This window comes from Cajanus cajan, chromosome 2 (assembly GCF_000230855.2).
Source record: "Cajanus cajan strain Asha chromosome 2, NIPB_CcT2T_4, whole genome shotgun sequence".
Taxonomy (NCBI): Eukaryota; Viridiplantae; Streptophyta; class Magnoliopsida; order Fabales; family Fabaceae; genus Cajanus; species Cajanus cajan.
The window spans coordinates 63,780,453-63,799,848 of NC_138518.1; the positions used below are offsets into that span (position 1 = coordinate 63,780,453).

The 19,396-nt window shown below is 32.4% G+C and overlaps 3 protein-coding genes across 5 annotated transcripts; 1 reads left to right on the forward strand and 2 right to left on the reverse strand.

Moving 5' to 3' along the window:
- The first annotated feature begins 1,350 nt into the window (after positions 1-1,350).
- On the forward strand, positions 1,351-7,972 carry AGD2 (Pyridoxal phosphate (PLP)-dependent transferases superfamily protein). Its single transcript, XM_020371457.3, has 10 exons — positions 1,351-1,594; positions 1,766-1,839; positions 2,163-2,230; positions 3,288-3,404; positions 3,834-3,896; positions 4,591-4,695; positions 4,915-4,965; positions 5,989-6,309; positions 6,825-7,031; positions 7,487-7,972. Exons 1-10 carry the CDS (start codon positions 1,515-1,517, stop codon positions 7,778-7,780), a joined length of 1,380 nt encoding a protein of 459 aa, XP_020227046.1. The 5' UTR covers positions 1,351-1,514; the 3' UTR covers positions 7,781-7,972.
- Positions 7,973-9,313: 1,341 nt separating this feature from the next.
- Positions 9,314-12,773, reverse strand: LOC109806908 (uncharacterized). Of its 3 annotated transcripts, none has more exons than XM_083068668.1 (3): positions 12,584-12,773; positions 12,258-12,333; positions 9,314-11,403 (listed from the first exon to the last, which is right to left on the reverse strand). In XM_083068668.1, the coding sequence occupies exon 3, from the start codon at positions 11,265-11,267 to the stop codon at positions 9,519-9,521; it is 1,749 nt and encodes a 582-aa protein (XP_082924794.1). In that variant the 5' UTR covers positions 11,268-11,403; positions 12,258-12,333; positions 12,584-12,773; the 3' UTR covers positions 9,314-9,518. The 3 variants fall into 3 exon arrangements, with proteins under 3 accessions (XP_082924794.1, XP_082924795.1, XP_082924793.1); XM_083068669.1 differs by having other exon boundaries at positions 12,258-12,364; XM_083068667.1 differs by lacking the exon at positions 12,258-12,333.
- Positions 12,774-14,901: 2,128 nt separating this feature from the next.
- Positions 14,902-18,668, reverse strand: LOC109808246 (squalene monooxygenase SE1). The gene is made up of 8 exons (XM_020371149.3): positions 18,290-18,668; positions 17,647-17,758; positions 17,052-17,226; positions 16,767-16,935; positions 16,403-16,621; positions 16,028-16,303; positions 15,453-15,731; positions 14,902-15,290 (listed from the first exon to the last, which is right to left on the reverse strand). The coding sequence occupies exons 1-8, from the start codon at positions 18,536-18,538 to the stop codon at positions 15,186-15,188; spliced, it is 1,584 nt and encodes a 527-aa protein (XP_020226738.1). The 5' UTR covers positions 18,539-18,668; the 3' UTR covers positions 14,902-15,185.
- Positions 18,669-19,396: the final 728 nt, after the last annotated feature.

A 19,396-nucleotide genomic window follows, 5' to 3' on the forward strand; every position in this document is an offset into this window, starting at 1 on the left:
TTAAATTCTAATATGACATTTTATGACAATAATTTATTTAAAAATATATCTTCTAATAAGATTTTTAAATATGACGTATATTTATCTTTTAGTAAATTTATAAATTATAAGATAATATGTTTAATATTTAAAAATAAAAATAGCCTTAATATATTATAACAAATTTTGATGTAATAATAATAAATATTTAATTATTTTTTATCTGTATAGGTCGACTTGTTAGAGTCAATGGACTTTTAAAATGGCATAACAATCTTGATTTAACTTTTTTTTTTTTTTTTTTTTTTTTTTTTTTTAAATAAGTCTCATCTAACCTAATCTAATGTATGCTAAGTTATAGACTCGTGTCAACCAACATGAGATATTTTCATTCCTAGCTGCAAGTAACCCTTGAGAACTACTCGTGATCATAATTAATTGCATTTAACCAAATTACTCTATAATTCATGCAATATGTATTATAGTTAATGTGTATAATATAATTTACTAGGTTGGTCGAGCCACAATTTCTTTATGAAAAGTCTACACAAACTTTTAAATTTTAATTTTGTAGTCACCATTGCAAAATAATAATAATAATAAAACTTTCAACACAACATAATTAGTAAATCAAATATGAATACCAACAAATAATTGATCATGAAATTGAGTTAATTTTTTTTAAAAATAAAAATTCGAGTTCGAATCTTATAAATTAAAAAAAATATAAACATGATAGAAAGTACCTCAACTAAATATAATCGGTTAAGCTCTATAATAAATATTAATCATCAACAAATTTAAAATAATTATATCATTAATATTTTATACTAATAATATGAGTACCTAAAAATATTGAACACAAATTAATTTGCATTCATTTTTCCATATTCTCATTTAATTCCACTACCATTTATCAAAACTCTAATAATTCGATCAGATCGATTATATTAGGCACCACGACAGGTAAGTATAATTTAATAAAGTTTGCTCAAATTTAGATTGGGCTTAATTTCTATGTATTGGTTTGTAAAAAAAATTCCTATATAAAATCATCATTGATATATTTTTAAAATAATTATTATAAAAAACAATAAACTTACTACACAAAATAATTTATAATAAAATAGCAATACAAATATTATTTATATACTGTATATACATTATTTTATCTTAAACTTAAATGATTTCTACACATACATATTAACACAATATCAATAATAATACTGTATTAGTTCATATTTTATTACTTTATACATTATACATTTAAACAAAACATTTCATAGAAGAAAAAAAAAATCGTATTCTTACAAGGCATGCATCGCGTGCGTCACTCATTTTAGTTTAATCAGAAAGTGTGCCATCTTTAGAACACAGACAAAACTAAGAGAGTAATAAAATCTATGAACCTCAGTGTGATGTTATTTTGATAGGGTTTGTAGCAAATAGCAATAGCAGCATACTCTGCCTCGTCACCAACACTGAACGCCGCATCGCTGTAGTTTCGATCGACGCATTCTCCACTTCAATCCACAATGTCTATAACCCAAAACCTCACCACTGCTATCTCTTCTTCTTCCTCTGCTTTTCTAGCTCCCTCTTCCTTCAATTCTAGGTGCTTTTACTTAACCTCACTCCATTCTTACTTTTTGTCACTTTTGTTCCCCACTAAAATGGGATCCTACCCACGATTGCCTTTTTTCTGGGTTGTTTCAAAATTGCATCTTTATTCAATTATCATCGAAAGAGTTGATTTTTATTTGTGGGGTTCCTTTGGCTGCTGCAGGGGGCATGTTTCATTGCCTGTGAAGAGCGTGGGCATCTGCAAATGCGTTGCGACACCCCAAGAAGCTGAGACTGGTACCTTGAATGAAATTTTCTGTTTACTATTTTGAAATTTTGGTCCTTCTTGTGATTAGGCAATGTAATAATAAGGTTCATAGCTCTGGTTGGTGTTTTTTTTATTTTATTTTAACAATGCTGTAGTTGACAAGTTCATCAAATTCAAATGATTGGTAACCATTTTCAGGCTGTTTAATTGAATAGTATTGTATGCTGGAAGGGTTGCTGTATTGGTGTGGTCCTGGAAAGAGCATGCAAGTTGCCATTGACTATGTATTAGACATGATTTTTGAATTTTGAGTAAGATAACATTTTCCTTGTCTTCCTTTCTTGTTTTGAAGCCTACAAGACAAGGGTCACTCGCAATCCAAATATAGGGAAACTTCAAGCTGGCTATCTATTTCCTGAGGTATGCAATGCTACTAGATCTTTCTGATTTTGGTCGAATTCTTCTTCATTTATCTTACTCAGAAACCATGCTCTTAGTTTGATGATCAGTCTGTGCATAGTTTATTACTTTATTTGTATGCAATTTGAGTTTTGATCATGTGTCGTTTTCATTCACCATACACCGCGCCCTACCCATGCTATGTTTTGAAATTATTCTTGTACTTAAAACATTTGTGTCTAATCCCACTCAGGGAAAGCCGTTTGTTGCTAGAAATTGGAATAGTGTCCATGTTCCAGTCCAGCCATTCATTTGTTGAAGTAGGTTGGAATTGTATTGAGAAGGTTCCCTGTAATTCAAGAATCAAGATGGAGAGTTGCATGTCTTTTCCGGTGAAATAGCAAGTTATTGAGTAAATGAAGGATAAACGTTGGACATTCTTAACCACTGCATCGTTTTTGCTATCAATCTTCGTTTTTAATATTTACTCTGGTTTAGTCAAATCATTTCTACTTCATCAGGATTGATGTTCTTTTGGATCCATGCATATAACCTTAACAAAAGATGCCTCTGGTCAACAACTAATCAGATGATTTTTAAAAGGAAAGTTAATTTTTAGGAAATGAGATGTTTTAACAGCATTTTACTCTTGAAATTTGCTTTTCTTATTCTTAGAATATGGGCTAGCCCAAAAAACTAATTTGTATGGTGAGGATTGCCCAAGCTTTATTAGTATTACTTAGGCCTTGTCTTTAGTTGATATGGGATCTCAATTCCCTAAGAGTCGGCATCCCAATGGCTACACACTATGATGCTTCACTTAATATTTCTGGTGAGCCACTTTCCAACAGGTATCTACCTCAGAAAAGGATAAATAAGGGAGAATTAGAAAAATATTACTGATTCATTCTTCTGTTTTATTTGTACACAATATGTAATGGTTAGTGATTTTTTGTGTATATATTTCTATCTTTAACACTCTCCAACTTTGAGATGAATTCTTTATATGGTGTAATTACTTTTCTGCTTTTCATGTCACTGACCCTGTTTAGTTGTGCAATTTTATTTCAAAAAATAGATTGCTAGAAGAAGGTCTGCACACTTGCTGAAGTACCCTGATGCTAAAGTAATAAGCCTTGGAATTGGTGATACTACTGAACCTATTCCTGAAGTCATAACTGATGCAATGTCAAAGGTAGAACTTTTGGTGTGAACAAAGCTGATGTATCTTTTCATGTTTGGATATTGGAAAGTAGAATATGTTTTTTTTTAATTTTTAATTTTTTAATTTTTTTAAATTAAGTAATTACGTTTTTCCTTGTTGAGGCTGGAGCTCTATGATTACTGGTGAATTTCATTATAGTACCACATGCTATACATTGATTTTTTTTTTTAAATAGCTCTATTTTGTCATCATTATAACTCCTTCCATGTCTAATTGCATTTGTTTCAGTTTATCTTTTTTTTATCACAAGTGTGTAATATTCTCTAGGTATTTTTTTTTTATCAAAGAAGTGTTAATTATGCATAATACTTTATTAATTAAATTAAATAATACCAGTGCTTCATCTATTTCTATATTTCTAACTAAGCACTTGAAAATGTTTTTTTCCCTTTTAATCAGAGATCACATGCACTGTCGACTATAGAAGGATATAGTGGGTATGGAGCTGAACAAGGTGAAAAGGTATGTTGCCTTAACATCTTCAGGAGCTTTCTTTTTTCTATTTCCATTTTTCTTTGTGTCCTTCCCTCGTCTACTTTTCCCTGACTCATCAAATTGAAGTCCAGTTATACAGTTTTCCACCCTTGCTGTTACTAGACCTACCCGTCTCTTTTTTCTTGTTTACATTTACGGTCTGCCATCAATTGTAAAAATAATTCTTTGGGTGCTATATATATATATATGTTATGAGCATGTGGTTTCCTTACTTTTGTCGATGTTTCAAGTATTTCCGGGAGAAAATTTGATATTTTCCTCTTTTAGTTAAGTCAACATAAATTTGTCTATTATGCACTATATCTTCAAGAAGTTTTACCGGAAGATATAGTCATACCTTGAGCCTTTTAACAAAATTGGGTTTGAAAATGTTCCACGTTAGCTCGTGTTTTGAGTATGGTAGTTAACCTTGTGTCAAGTTGCACGTGTACCTTTCATTCATCATTTTATATTTGGTTCACACACACACACATATATATACACAAACATACATACATACATATACACACACACATATTTGCAATCTTCGATATGACAATAAAGCAATGTCTTTGTTGATGGGTGTTGAATGCCTAAGTTCAATTCTTGCCATTGCTATTGATGTTTTTTTGTTTACCTTCGAGGGAATTTGATTAGATAAAGAGATCTCTAATCTTTGCAGCCATTAAGAAGGGCAATTGCTTCAACATTTTACAGCGATCTTGACATAGAAGAGGATGATATATTTGTCTCAGATGGAGCAAAGTGTGATATATCTCGTCTCCAGGTTCATTTGTCTTTTTTAATTTAAATATGTTATGTCCTTCTTAAATCACCTTTTCTGCCTATTATGCTCTTTACCTGGACCACTTATTCTGATTCAGTTTAAAATATTCTCCTTTATGGGAATAAGGGCTGGGGGTTGGCATGTTAATTGGTATTTTCCACCATCAATAAGTTCTTCCTCTATTGAACTGAATACTATTCTATTTTCATTTGGTGGCAGATTGTCTTTGGGTCTGATGTAAAAATGGCTGTGCAAGATCCATCATACCCGGTAATTCATATCTACGTGATTGTTTAAAATGATTTTCTCATCAGTTGATATGCCAAAAATGGTGACATCAGTTTTGTTCGGATTGCTACATCTTATTTGATTTACCGGGTGATACACCGACTATTTTAACTCATTCATTTTCCTTTATGCTTTATGATGCGATAGAAAATAGTTGAATCAGCCAGTTTCTTCATTTTGTTCATATAAGATATGAGAACTTGGAAGAATGTTTTTAATTTTTCAAGAAATGCTTTTTCAATAATGTTAGCAGACCTTGAATGAGAAGACTGTCTATTGCTTGAAAAATAAATGACATCCAAACATAATACTGTAGATACATGGAAAACTCCAATTAATGTTTCAACTTTGCTTCATGATTTCTTTCATTTTGAAATGATGTATATCTATCTTAATATGTTGGACATTTTTGTCCCTTCCATATCTGAGAGTTAATAGCTAGTTGTTTGACAAATATGAGAAGAGGGAGAATAACCTTTATGTGGGAAAACAACATACTAAACAATTATATTATTATACACTTAGGTACGTTTTTGGCTTGTGTCTTTTTCATTCTGTTGGAATAGTTGATTGTTACTACATTTCTTTTCTACAACTTACAATGAAAAAAGCTGCACTGTATTGGTGTTTTCTTCATGGGGGCTTATTTGTTAGCCTATGTTTGGCAACTGATTATTTTTGAGAAATGACTTTCTTTCAAATGCTCTTTCAGGAAGCTGGTTAGGAGAGGTGTTGATCTCTAAAATAAGCTGAACTAAACATGATCTTAGTATAATAAACTGTGTTGAAACTTTGGTTGGAAAAATATTTGTAGACTTTCTGTTGGTATTTGGAATTATGAAATACTTTGTTGAATTATTTTGAAAATAAATTTGATATAAAATTCTGAATGAAATAATATATAGAACTAGGGAAGTGATGGAACACCAGTTATATTCTGCTCAAGTTTCTAGCCCTTCATCTCTTGTAGCTGTTCTCCATAAATAGTGAAACTTTTATTTACAGGCCTATGTAGACTCAAGTGTAATTATGGGCCAGACTGGCTTCTACCAGAAGGATGTTCAGAAGTTTGCAAACATTGAATACATGAGGTGTAATCCAGAAAATGGTTTCTTCCCTGATTTGTCTTCAATTTCTCGACCAGATATAATTTTTTTCTGTTCGCCGAACAATCCTACTGGAGCTGCAGCAACAAGGAAACAACTGATCGAACTAGTTCAGTTTGCTAAGGACAATGGTTCTATAGTAATCCATGATTCAGCCTATGCCATGTATATTTCTGGTGACAACCCACGCTCCATCTTTGAAATTCCTGGGGCCAAAGAGGTCAGTCTGTTATTGATAATTTGTCGTTCAAAGGCTGGTCTTTATGTTCACTCTTTAACAATGACTATGATCCGTGGCATTTATTTGATGTACTTAGTTTTTAGTGGAACGCATCTGGTGGATTCTTCATGATTACAAATTATTTGCCACCTCAACATGAGTACCTGTGGCTGTTGCTAGAACTTAAAATTAACTACTTGTCTGAATATCATTTTACTTTGAATTTATTTTGCAACAAGTCCCGTGCCGTCTGGATTTGGTTATCGCAGTAGTTGTTTACCTCCCTGAAGATCTCTTGTTTTTTGTGTGACTGGGGTTATTATAGTTTGACCTGGATGATGAATCTATTCACTTGGACTATGGTATATCTGGGAAGAATTGATTGCTCATTTTCTTACAATATTGCCATGGCAAAAAAATTGTAAATCAACTAAGAATCTTCCTTTCACGCCTTAGTGAATACCATTGATTTCTGTTGTATATCAATGTTCATAACATTTTATTGTCAATCGCAGGTTGCAATTGAGACTTCATCATTCAGTAAGTATGCTGGATTCACTGGAGTCCGATTGGGTTGGACTGTGATTCCAAAGCAGTTGCTCTATTCTGATGGATTTCCTGTTGCCAAGGACTTCAACCGTATTGTATGTACTTGTTTCAATGGTGCATCAAATATTTCCCAGGCGGGTGGTCTGGCTTGCCTTTCACCAGAAGGTCTTAATGTAAGTTATTTTGTTTGGTTTATTACTAAAAATTCTGAAACACAGAAAATTTCCTTTCATTATTGACAAGAGCCTCCCTTAATCCTGCCCCTTTTTCTACCACTCTCAAAGAAAAAGCTCCACCAATGCCCAACATCATATCGTGTACCCCTTCAATGCATCGGCAACTCCTATTATTGTGACATTCTTAGAGTCTGTTTGGATACAAACTTAAAACTTGTGAGAGTTTCTCTACTGAAAATAAAGTTTTTTTTTAGTAGAGAAGCTTTCAAAAACGTTTTAGTTTGTATCTAAACATACTCTATATCATTAAACTTCACATGCATTTGCTCTATCTCACCAGATTTTTCTGCTACTTGTGGGCAATTTGTGGACTGATGTGGTTTTGATTAGTTGACTTATTTTTTTGGAAGAACAAGTTACAAAATAGGCTTTCTTGCTGCATTTGAATGCAGGCTATGCGAGAGGTTATTGGATTCTACAAAGAAAACACTAACATAATAGTGGATACATTTGATTCTCTTGGGTTTAAAGTGTATGGAGGGAAAGATGCACCATATGTGTGGGTCCATTTTCCGGGCCGAAGCTCATGGGATGTATTCAGTGAGATTCTTGAGAAGACTCACGTGGTTACAACTCCTGGTAGTGGTTTTGGACCTGGTGGTGAAGGTTTTATCAGGGTTAGTGCCTTTGGTCACAGGGAAAACATCTTGGAGGCATGCAGAAGGTTCAAGCAGCTATACAAGTGAATTTAGAATATCTCATTTGGTTTCAAAAGTTGTATTCGCTTGGACTGAAGCTAGGGGCTGTTTTATTTAAATAATGCAGTTGATTTCCTTGGAATTTAGATCAAGATGTAAAAGACTTTTTATCAATTGAGTCTGCAGCAGCACCTTTTTTTTATAGATAATGTTAAATGTTCTAGCTGTTTCTACGAAAAATGTCGTATCATAGAAATTTAACTTGGGTAGATGGTTTAAGGTTTGGAAGGCTTGTCTAAGCTCGGTTAGTGCATATGTTATTGTTTTATTATTACATGAGTAGTTTTAGCGAAAAATCGTTTTGGTCGAAAAGATAATTTTGTTTAAAATTAGCGAGCAATCATCTAGGAAACTGTTTCATCTGAATAATGTGTAGCTCGAGCTACGATAACCAAATTGATGCCCCCATAAAATTTCCAAAGGTAAAAGGATGTTCTTTTTAGCTTTGAGAAAATATTACATGTGGTAAATAAGCTACTGTATAGCATAGGTCCATATGGAAATTTTTCAATATTTCTTTTTCTAAACTGAGCTTTAAAGAGTAAAAAAAAAAAAAGAATAATTGTATTGAAGGGAAGGGAACATTGACAACAGGCAATATGGCTTTAGGATTGGAAACCCATAACCTGTCAATGTAAGCCAACCTAATTGAGGTAAAAAGAAGTATGAACGAGGATTCAAGTGGTGGAAGGTGTGGATATACGACTAGTCAGGTCTGTTTAAAATCCAGTATATAAAACTCCCATTTTATATGGACGAGACTAGTTCAGTTCATAAAATGGATTTTTTTCAAGTTTGTATCCAATTCCCCAAAATTTATGGATAAACAAACTCAGGTCTAATAATGATTTGAAAAAAATATTTTTTTAGAAATTAAAAAATACACACATTTAAAATAATCTTACACTAAATATTAAAATATTAAGATTAAAAGTATTACCAATAATTATATAATGCTATCAAAATTTTGATAATAAAAACATCAAAATATATTAGAAATAATTTAAAGGACAAATATACATCAACTAAATGAAATTTTAATGTCATAATAATTTAAGTTTGAATACACAATCATATATTAAAGTCTTAATACTTAAAAAATTAATTAATGAAATCTGCAAGTCAACCCACAGATTAGGTTTGCCAAGCCCACAGACCTCACATCAATCTCAAAAATTAAATATAATTATATAAATTTAAAAAAAGAGATTTGTTATTTGCAAGATTCACAGACTAAAATGATTGAGCGTGGACCCAGGTCCATCTATCCTCCCTTAGGTGGAAGTAAACCAACAAAAGAAGAAAAAGTTTTAAAATCCAAATAGAAGAGAAACTAAGGGTTATTTTTTTTTTCTTCTAAATATTATTTTATGTTTCTATTTTTTCAACTAAACAGAAAAAATACATTATGATCAATGTTTTCTTTCTTTATTTTCTTTTCTTTCCTCTCATCTAAACTTATTGGAAGGACACATTGCATGGGAGGACTTATTTTTTCAGCCACTTTTTCTCCATCTAAAGTCATGGTTCAAACACTATTAGTAGCTTTTGATTACAAACCTGCCAATGTTCATACCTTCATTTCTGCTACAACGGATTTAAATATTTAATAAAGTGATATATATCTAACATACATTATCTGAACCATAAGTATGTCCTAAACATTGGGTCTCTAGATGTTAATAAACTAGATCTTTGGTGAACTACACAGTACAAAGTCAGACAACTAAAACTGCTCTATACTATTAATCATCTCTGCTTTACATGTTCTCTTGTAATGTCCAGTTTGATTACACCTACTACAATGCACAGTATGTTTTTCACGATTAAGGTCATCCACACACGTCCGTTTTTCAGGGCGTCCTGGTGGCCGCCGTAATTTTGGTGGCCGTACAACTAGGATATTATCATCCATGGTAGGCTTATCTGTTTTACTCCATTCAAGTTTTCCTGGGATGGGGTGTATACCCTCTGCATAGGTATCCCTGTAACTTGCAGCAGTAAAACACTTCTGGGTAAATGCATAGACATCCTTTCGACATGAGATGAGAGCAGCAACAGCATGTGAACATGGAATACCGTTTAGCTGCCAATCACGGCAGGAACAACTATGGCTGCCGATATTTACAATATCTGATCGATCGGCTGAAAGAACCTCAAACTCTACTTCATCTGATCTAAGGACTTGATATGTAGATGCACGGTTAATGGCTTCGGTCATTAGCTTCTCAGCAGATGGGGCAAGTACAGAGCACCATGAGCAGCTTTTTAATCGCCTGTCATCAAACTCAGTCATAAGTTTGCTATGAATGCGCTCGATCACCTGGATAATTGGCAATTCCCGGGCTTCAAGAATCCATTTATTGAACTCCTCAATATTAGAGGATAGATGGCCAAATCGTGTCCCTTTAAAATGTACAAGGGCCCATTGAGAAGGATGAAATTGTTGTAACCATTTAGCAGCTTCAGGAGAGACCTCCTCTATTTCAGCCATTTTTTCTTTAAATGCAATGGTTGTGGTGGCCTCTGCAGCCTTCCACAGAAGATGGACAAGCCTAGAGTTCTTGAACTCTTTGCCAATGCTTTCAGTCAAGTGACGCATGCAGAATGCATGAGAAGAACTAGGGAACTTCCTTCTTACTGCATCCATAATACCCTTTTGCCCATCTGACAAAAATATAAACTCTGGCATGCATTCAATATTCACCTCTAGTATCTTATGCAACTCAGACAGGAACCATGTCCAGCTGTCATCGTTTTCTACATCAACAACACCAAAAGCAAGTGGAAACAACCCACCATCAGCATCAAAAGAAGTTGCTGAAAGCAACGTGCTAAGGTATTTGCTTTTCAGCTGGATTCCACCAAGTCCAACAATTGGCAAACAGCCATTAACAAAACCATAAATTGATCCATAAAAGGAAACAAAAAGTCTCTGAAAACGGTTATCTGCACCAGTGGTAAATATCTCTGCAACACTACCAGGGTTTGTTTTCTTAATTTCTTCACAGTATGAAGGAAGATGGTAATATCCTTCTTCAGAAGAGCCATATATAGCTGCAAGGCCCCTCTCCTTTGCACGCCAAGCTTGCTTATATGGTATGGTTATACCATATTGTTTATAGATATCATGTAAAATATCTTTGGGTTTATAATTGATGTTATCTCGCAACCTTTCTTCTATGAAACTCACAATCCAATCAACAGAAGCCTGCTGGTGCCCATTGTGTGCATTTCTTCCACAAGTATGTGTTCCATCAATACTTCTAATAGTAAATGTTGGGGCATTAGGGAGTTTGACAGCACGAATCCGCCATGGACAGCCATCTGAGGCACACTTAGCAAAGTAGCGAATAAGGTCACTTTTAATAGTACGAAGCTCAAAATGCTGTGCAATGGCAGCTTCTTTAATTGCATTCCGGAATGCCTTCACATCAGGGAACTCTTGACCAACAACAAAATTGTAGTCTTCCATAGAGTCAAGATTTACTTATTTGTTATTAGATGCTAACTTCTAGGAGGTACTAATCAGCCACTCAAACCTGTAATGAACTAATAGCAGTGCCATTTTCTCTATTATATATGCAAAAAAGTTTCATCATCCAAAAAATCTGCAATTATCGAGGATAAAATATATTAAACATAACTAGAAGAGACTGGTTTCTGTAAAAAAGAAACTAAGGATCATGAAGCAAGCAAAAATCTACAGAAATACAATGATAACTTCTTACACAAATTATTGCATCATAAATATTATAACAAAGATATAAAAAATTCTCTGCGGGAACATTGACACAAATATATGGATATGTTTGTCAACAACTAAAGCTTTTTCCCAGTAGGTGGGTTTGGTACATGGACCAAATGATGTCCTTATGTTTAATCAAAAACCAATTCCCCATGCCAACAATGGTTGGCACAAATTGCACAATTGGTAAGGTAAGGCTAGATTGTGTCAACTTAAGTTGACCAGGGTTTGAATGCAGATAGGGTCCTTTGTTGGTGAATGGTGAGCTATTTATAAGGACACTCGTACAAGAACTTGTAGATCACAGGCTGTTGAAATCCCAAATCGACTAGAGACATGACCTAAATAGCGGTGCTTATATTATATTTACAGTAACACATTCGAGCCTGTACCATTTACCGATAACTATGACCTGGACCCACTGTATTAATGGGGTTCAAATGAGATTTCATCCAAAGGGAGTGTTGGAAACAGTCTAAACTGCGAAGCAGTCTGTTACTAGCATTTAGCAAATTGGCTAAATATAAGTATGTAATGGAGTGTTATTAGCATTTCTCTACATGTATTTGTTTAAAAATTAAAATAAAATAACAAGTCAATATAAATTAGCATGGAAATTGATTTTAAGCAACATCAAATTCAATCCCCTGCTTCTCAACCCTAGCTGTTCCTCTATTCCTTCCTAATCATAAAGGAAATAAAGGACATATACTCTACCTAAGATCCAAGCTCAAACTGCTAGAGTCAAAAGCCCCCCCTCCAAAAAATAAAAATCCAAGCTTGCTTCGTTGAACTGAGTAGAAAGGCTCGTGTGAGTGAAGATGCTTCGTTGCAGCAAAATAATAATAAAAAAAGAAGTGTTCAAAAAATTACATACAAATATACAACATGAAACAGCTCTCTCACACACACACAAACAAAACATAATTAAAAGCAAACAAAACCCCCGTTAAAAGAAATAAAAAAATTGTCTAGAACCCAATTCATAAAAACGGATTAAACTAAAGTGGAGGAATGGAGTGAAAGGGAAAAAAAATGTTTACCAGAAGATGGGAGGAAGAAGAAGAGTAGAGAGAGTGGGATCCGATGCAAGATGAGTGGAGAGAGAGAGAGAGAGGTTAGGGTTGAAGTTGATTGGGTGAGTGAGGGGTCCTATAGTCACTTCATATTTCACAAACAACCTCACTCAGCTTCAGCTACTGCTGAGTCGCTGACACTGTTCTCCCCGCATCATATTCGATTTTTTTAAGAAAAAGTATAAATTATGTTTTTTTTTATAGAGTTAATCATCTATACATTACTGGTGTAAAATTTTTTACACTGACAATCAATCTTTTAAATTATTTTATTCTATTATTATTATTTTATTAAATAAGTAATTGACATGATACTATTAAAATATATGATCGATTGTCAGTGTAAAAAAAATTTACATTGACAATGTATAAGTGATTATCTCTTTTTTTATAAAGTGATTATTACTGAGCCTTTATTTTTTTTTATTTTCTTAATTATATATTTATAATTATAATAGAGTAATGATATTTTTGCTTATAAATTCTTATAATATTTTATAAAAATATTAAATGAAAAATAAATGTATTAAATGATTTGGACATATAAAACAAAATAATTTAGTACTTCCCATATTAAAAACATAAAATATGTTTAAAAACACTGTAAAATTAGATCATATTAACGATTAATTGTATGAATTATTATTATTATTATTATTGATTATAATTATAATTAAATATTATTTGAGTAAATTTTATTGAAAAGTGTTTAAATGTTTTATTTCATTTGAATGTGATAAAAATTAATTTTCATGTAACAAATCAGCTTAAAAAGAAAAAAAAAAACGTTACCGAAAAATAATTATAAATTTCAAATTTTAAGTTTCATAGAAAAGCATCTTTATAGTAAAAATATTTATAAATTTAATTATGACTGAAATATGTTTTTAGTTCTTAAAATTTAGGATAAATTTATTTTTTGTCCCTCAAATTTAAAGTTATTTTTTTGTCTTGTAATTTTTTGAAAAAAATTTTTGTCCATCAAGTCACTAATAATATATCTAAAAATAATAAATTGAGATAATTATACAATGTCAACAAAATTTAATGTTATATTTTCATTAATAGAGATAATAGTATGTAGATTTTGTATGATAATATTTAACATATTTTTTTTATAAAAAAATGAATATAATAACTAAAATAAGATTTTTTAAAATTATAAAATTAAAAAAATTAATTTAAAAATTAAAAATTAAAAATAAAATTATTTTAAATTTACGTAACTAAAAATATATTTCAATCCTAAGTCTTGTTATTATCTAATATAGCTTATCTTGCAAATTACTTTCTTCTTAAAAAAAGTTCTCAAAAAGGCTCTAAGAGGATTATTAAGGTTAAATTTTGTTTTCCTTTCTTTTAGCTTTATGGTAAGATTATATTGAAAAGATAATTTAAACGACTCTCGTAATTTACATTCTTTATGAAATGCAGTCATTCATCTTAAAAATCAATTTAATTTGAAGCTTAACATGCTACATATCTACTCTAGTTTTCACTAATTTATGAGTTGCGGATAAGAATTAAACTCTTTTATTGTATTGTCATAAATTTCTTATTTTTATGTTTTTTTAGGTGTTATAAGTTGGTTGATGGTTTTGGGAGAGGGATATAGAAAATGATAAAGAGAAAGTGAATTCGAATAAATCTACTAACATAATACACTAATTATTATGGGTTTTCTATAAAAAAAATGTTTTTAAAGCAACAAAATCAGATCATTTTTATTGTAGACAATACAATAGAAATATGAATTTATACGATTGTCTATGAAAATAAAATTTACATTAAAAAATCTTTAAGTTAGTTCGTGTAGCAGTAAACAGAGCATGAATCTATACTTGCTCTTAAAATTACCGTACAGGTTTTCTAGCATCGGTTATTTGTTAATTTAACTTTGTCCCCAAAAAAGAAATAAGCAAAGTTATTTTTACTTCAGATCAAGGTTTTAAATTGCGATCGTCATCAGCATGATCTTTGATTTTGTTGAAAATTATGGACTAATTAGCGAGTGCCAGATTTACAATTTGTGTGCTTAATTCTTGCTTTACGAATTTCATTATTTGAAGAAATTGTTTTCTTAGACAAAAAGGAAGAAAGTCTGTGTTTTTAAGAAGACTCCAATTAGATTTTAGATTGAGTGAAGGTATAAATCTTTGACAAATGCAATACTTATCTTTGGGTGACGATTATGATTGTTTCAATTGCCACACTTCAACGACTTCTTTCTGCACTGTGTACTTACCTTGCCTCTCATCCAAGTAAAAATGCATACAATACCATACTAGTAGCCAAATATCACCAACTTGCATTGAAGACAATACATAGCATTTTTTTAACACTAAATCTAATGCTTGGAAGATTGGTTTTGGGGACTTCTTTCTTCGGTCCCAAATTCAATTTTTTTTGTTTTGTTTTGTTTTTTTTAATTTTATACAACAATATTGGTTGCAATTGCACAAAATGAGTCCCCTCTCTTATTCTTTTGACAGATAGTGGAATACTAGAGGAAAAAAGAATGTGGGAAAATGGAACTATTATATATTCCAAGCCTTTCCTTCATGTGTGTTCAATGGACAGGAGGGGCCCTGTAATATGCTGGCACAGTTGCTGGGAAGAACATTTGTCTTACTCCTTCAGCCTTAATAATGGGGAAAATGATGCCTGATGCACCCTGGCATATCAGAAAAGAAAGAATTGATTCAAACTCAAATTTGTAGCCAACAACTAGTGGTATTTGGTGAGGTTGTAGAAGCAAAGGAATTTAGCACTTAGCAGTGATGTTTGAAATATCCTACATGTTGTTTAAGTCAAAAGGAGAAAGAGAAGTACTCACTGAAATCAATCTAGCTCCAATCCACATCCGTTTTGGAGAAGGAAATGGTATCAGCAAACGGCCAACACCATATATAGCCACTGCGAAGAAATGGAGAACCAAACTCAATGGACGAGGATTTAGACCAGACAGTAGAGCTATTGGTCCATTTGAGAAAACCCCTCCAAGGCTCAAGTAATCAAAACATGCTTGGCGCATTTCCTTTCTTGCTGGATCAGGAGATGCACAGAACACTTTGTACAATGCCCCAGCTAGTGTGTTAATAGTAGATGCTACTGGCTGCAAATAGAATCAGACATTACACTAAGTTTTTGTTTGGTCTTAAAGCTTTGTACCAAGCTAAAAGGAAACATTCATATCAAAAGGTGAAGGCTCAAAGTTATATTTATGTCATCAGAAAGTAAGCTATGCACCGAAAATTTTATACTATCATCTAATTACAAATCATCATGTATAATGAATTTGTCAACTATAATAACTAAAAAGTTAAACAATAGTGAATTGTAATTGGTTGACAGTTTTAAAATACTTTATACTGTCGATGCATAACCGTTTATCTCTTATGTCAAACTTACCTTGCGTAGGGTATAGAATGATTCAAGGTATCTGCAAAGAGCAGAAGCATCATGCAGATCATGAAGAGGTTTAAGAAGATCCCTTAGCACAACAATGTCGGATAAAGCCACAGTCATTCCTCCTCCGGTTAAAGGGTGACGCATATTGAAGGCATCTCCCATTAGAAGTGCGCCAGGTGTGGGATATGGTGAGGCAGGCATGCTTCTATTTGGCATGGTTCTTATATTTCCTTTGTCAACAGCTGCTATAAAAGAAGCATACAGCTCTAGAGGAACCTAAAACATACAATTTCCTCAATTAGTTTAAACAATATACCACATGCTAGTCAAAATATAAAGAGTATCTAAGCCCAGGCTCATATATAAATTTGGTACCTGGGGAGCTACCACAGTTTTCAAGTAACGGGCCATTTCACCACTACCAAGGGAAGGTAGCTTTTGTCCAGGAACATCAACCAAACAGCGAATCTCAGTGCTACTGATGGGATAAAACAAAATGGGTGAAGGATCACCTAAGATGACATGTCCATGATTTGCATATGGAAGATTACAATTCTCCAAGACCAGACCAACAAAATGGGAGGGTACTTCAACCTGACAAAAAAATAGTTCTATAAATTTAACCACATAATCCTTCTATTCACATTTAAAGTCGAGAAGAAAAAAAAAACAACTAGAAGACCCTGAATAAGGCCAGTACATTATCAGATATAACTGAATAGAAACATAGCATCCTTACCTTAGGATTGCAAAGAGAACGCCTCAAGTTGGAAAAACAACCATCACATACTATAGTAAGGGGAGCCTTTGCTGTGAACTCTTGTCCACTTTTGGTTTTGTAATGCACCCCAGTGATGATTCCATTATCTTCAAGTAGAGATGTGACAGTTCCTTGTTCTAACTTTACACTGCAGAAAATTAGGATTCAGTACAAGTTGAATGCAAATGTTGAACTTCATATCGTGAATAAAGCATCAGAAAATTATTCTTTTAATCAAATTGAATGAGTGATAAAATTGTGTACCTTGGAAGAGATGAAGCCTTTTCTCGCATTCTCTGTATGAAACGGCCATTATGAAAGCTTCTCCCAGAAACATCAGAGTCAAAATTTTCCAAGGGATAAGACAGCTTAGTATTTTTTCCATCCTTATACAGAGCATAGCCAAAGACTTGCTGAGCATCAATTTCATGCACACAATCTGCAATTATTCAAAAGTCCACCTGTTAACTGTTAAGAGCCATGAATTTGACCAGCAGAGTCAGGGGTTGCTAACTAAGCTACATACATCAATTGTTACAAAATCTTTCATGCGTTAAATTCCTTCAAAATAGCAATATGAGTTTAATAAATGCTATAATATAATAATAGTGTTCTTTCTTACACTATCATTCAATTATACCAGATTGTTGACTTTTATAATAAGTAAATCAAAAGTCGGATTTATGGTGATTTCTATATCTTCAATTAGAATTCTTGGAGTGTGACTTGTATATCTTTTAGACAATTTCACTCTATGCCAAATTGTTTTAAGATGAAATCTGACATCTATTTGATTGAGAGTCTAAAATTCTTATTCACTACGAAAATTAAACTCTTGTCATATTTGCAGGTTGCTTACCCTGAAGACCCAACTCAATTAATTTCAGATAGCCACCAGGTTGTAGCAATTCACCCACAATCCTGTCAGGTTCACTCAAATCCCTTTCAATCACATGGACTCGCCGTCCATCCTGCAATGAAGAAGCACAAAGCAAGATCGTTGATCATTCTCCAAACAAATCAAAAACATCTTCTATATCATATTTTTCAAGTAATCAGAAAGTAACTATTGCAGTGCCATGTCATAGATAAATGACACGGATCTTATAACACAAAAGTGAATCTGGTTAAATAGTTACATAAGTGGAAGGGAAGAAATATTTGACTTTTCTTTTCACATATTTCCATGCTTTCTTTGTCTAATTGCTGAGAAAACGGAATGAAAAAGATGATATGAACATTTTATCTATAGAATTAATGTTTTACAGTGAATGCCTATAGGTATAGCTATGCCTTCTACATTTCTATCCAGACATATAATTTCACTGAACATAAAATTGTTCACTCTTGAAGCTTACTTTTTTTTTTATTAGTACTAGCTTTTAGCATGGCACCAATCTTCTTCATTGGAACATATAAACAGATCTATATATAACACAAGCGAAAACATGATGCTGATGAAACGCATAGACTCAAACATGGGAAGGAAATAGAAGCCAAACCTTTCCAAGCGTGTAAGCAAGAGCTGCACCAGCAACCCCAGCACCCACAATGATGATGTCAGCACTTCCTGCAGCTTCATATGAACATTTTCCATTCTCTGATGTCTTTGCACATTCATTACTTTTTACATGTATTGAACTTGAATCTGTGTACTTCACCTTCTTCCTTGCTCCAAAACTGTACACAACATACACAAATGCCAAACTACCAGCCAGAATCACTCCCAGAATATACTGATAATCCATCATCTCCAAAATATTGGTGAAACTAGTTTTCTAGTTTCTTCGAACACCTCTTTGTTTCCTTTTACGTGACTTGCTTTTTTTGTAACATTTGCTACAACTATACACCAAACCTTTTCTTTTATAGGGAAAAATGGTGGTACATACTTAAGTAATAAGTATTAGTTCATATATTCGTTTACCTTTCACTTTTGTTAATTTTGGATATTCTATATTTTTCCTTTTTAATGAAGAAAGTAAGATTCGCTTCCCTACCTACCTGATATACTTTCCTGTTTATACTTTGTTTTTTTTCCATTTCTCTCATTCGGGCACCAACGTAGACGGATTTTGGTAAACCGAGAAACACTAATCCAAAATAGTAGAGACAAATACCATAACTAAACTTTTGCAAACTAAGACCAATAATTTTTTTACATCATCTCATATTACTAAATATAATAAGGCTATTTGTTGACAAATACAAAGAATTTAATTAAAATTATTGTGAGACAAAAATCATACTCACTTCGTATATAATAAAATATTATTCTAAATTATTTTACAAATACTAAGAAAAATTAATAAATAGACAAAAGATAATAATAATTTTACAAATGTAATTTTATAATTAATTTGGTAAAAAAAAAACAATACAACATCAAAACGATAGCTTTTTTTTTCTTCTAACATGATACTTGTTATGGGACAAAATAAAATATTAAACTTATGAAAAATATAATCAATAATCTTTTATATAGTCTCATATTACTCAAATATAATAAAGTTATTTGTTAAAAATGTGAAAAATTTAATCTGAATTTATTGACTTTCTACACTGATATGGATTCATGAATCGTTATATATGGTAAGATTATTAATAAT

Excerpts from the sequence above, each read along its gene's own strand:
- LOC109808246 (XM_020371149.3), bottom strand. The coding sequence starts at position 18,538 with ATGATGGATTATCAGTATATTCTGGGAGTGATTCTGGCTGGTAGTTTG. Across the intron at positions 17,759-18,289 it reads TTGCTTACACGCTTGGAAAG|GATGGACGGCGAGTCCATGT; the intron begins GTTTGGCTTCTA and ends TCTTCATTGCAG. Across the intron at positions 16,622-16,766 it reads GTTCTCTTTGCAATCCTAAG|GTTGAAGTACCCTCCCATTT; the intron begins GTAAGGATGCTA and ends TTTTTTTGTCAG.
- AGD2 (XM_020371457.3), top strand. The coding sequence starts at position 1,515 with ATGTCTATAACCCAAAACCTCACCACTGCTATCTCTTCTTCTTCCTCT. Across the intron at positions 1,595-1,765 it reads CCCTCTTCCTTCAATTCTAG|GGGGCATGTTTCATTGCCTG; the intron begins GTGCTTTTACTT and ends TGGCTGCTGCAG. Across the intron at positions 4,966-5,988 it reads TGCAAGATCCATCATACCCG|GCCTATGTAGACTCAAGTGT; the intron begins GTAATTCATATC and ends TTTTATTTACAG.
- LOC109806908 (XM_083068667.1), bottom strand. The coding sequence starts at position 11,267 with ATGGAAGACTACAATTTTGTTGTTGGTCAAGAGTTCCCTGATGTGAAG.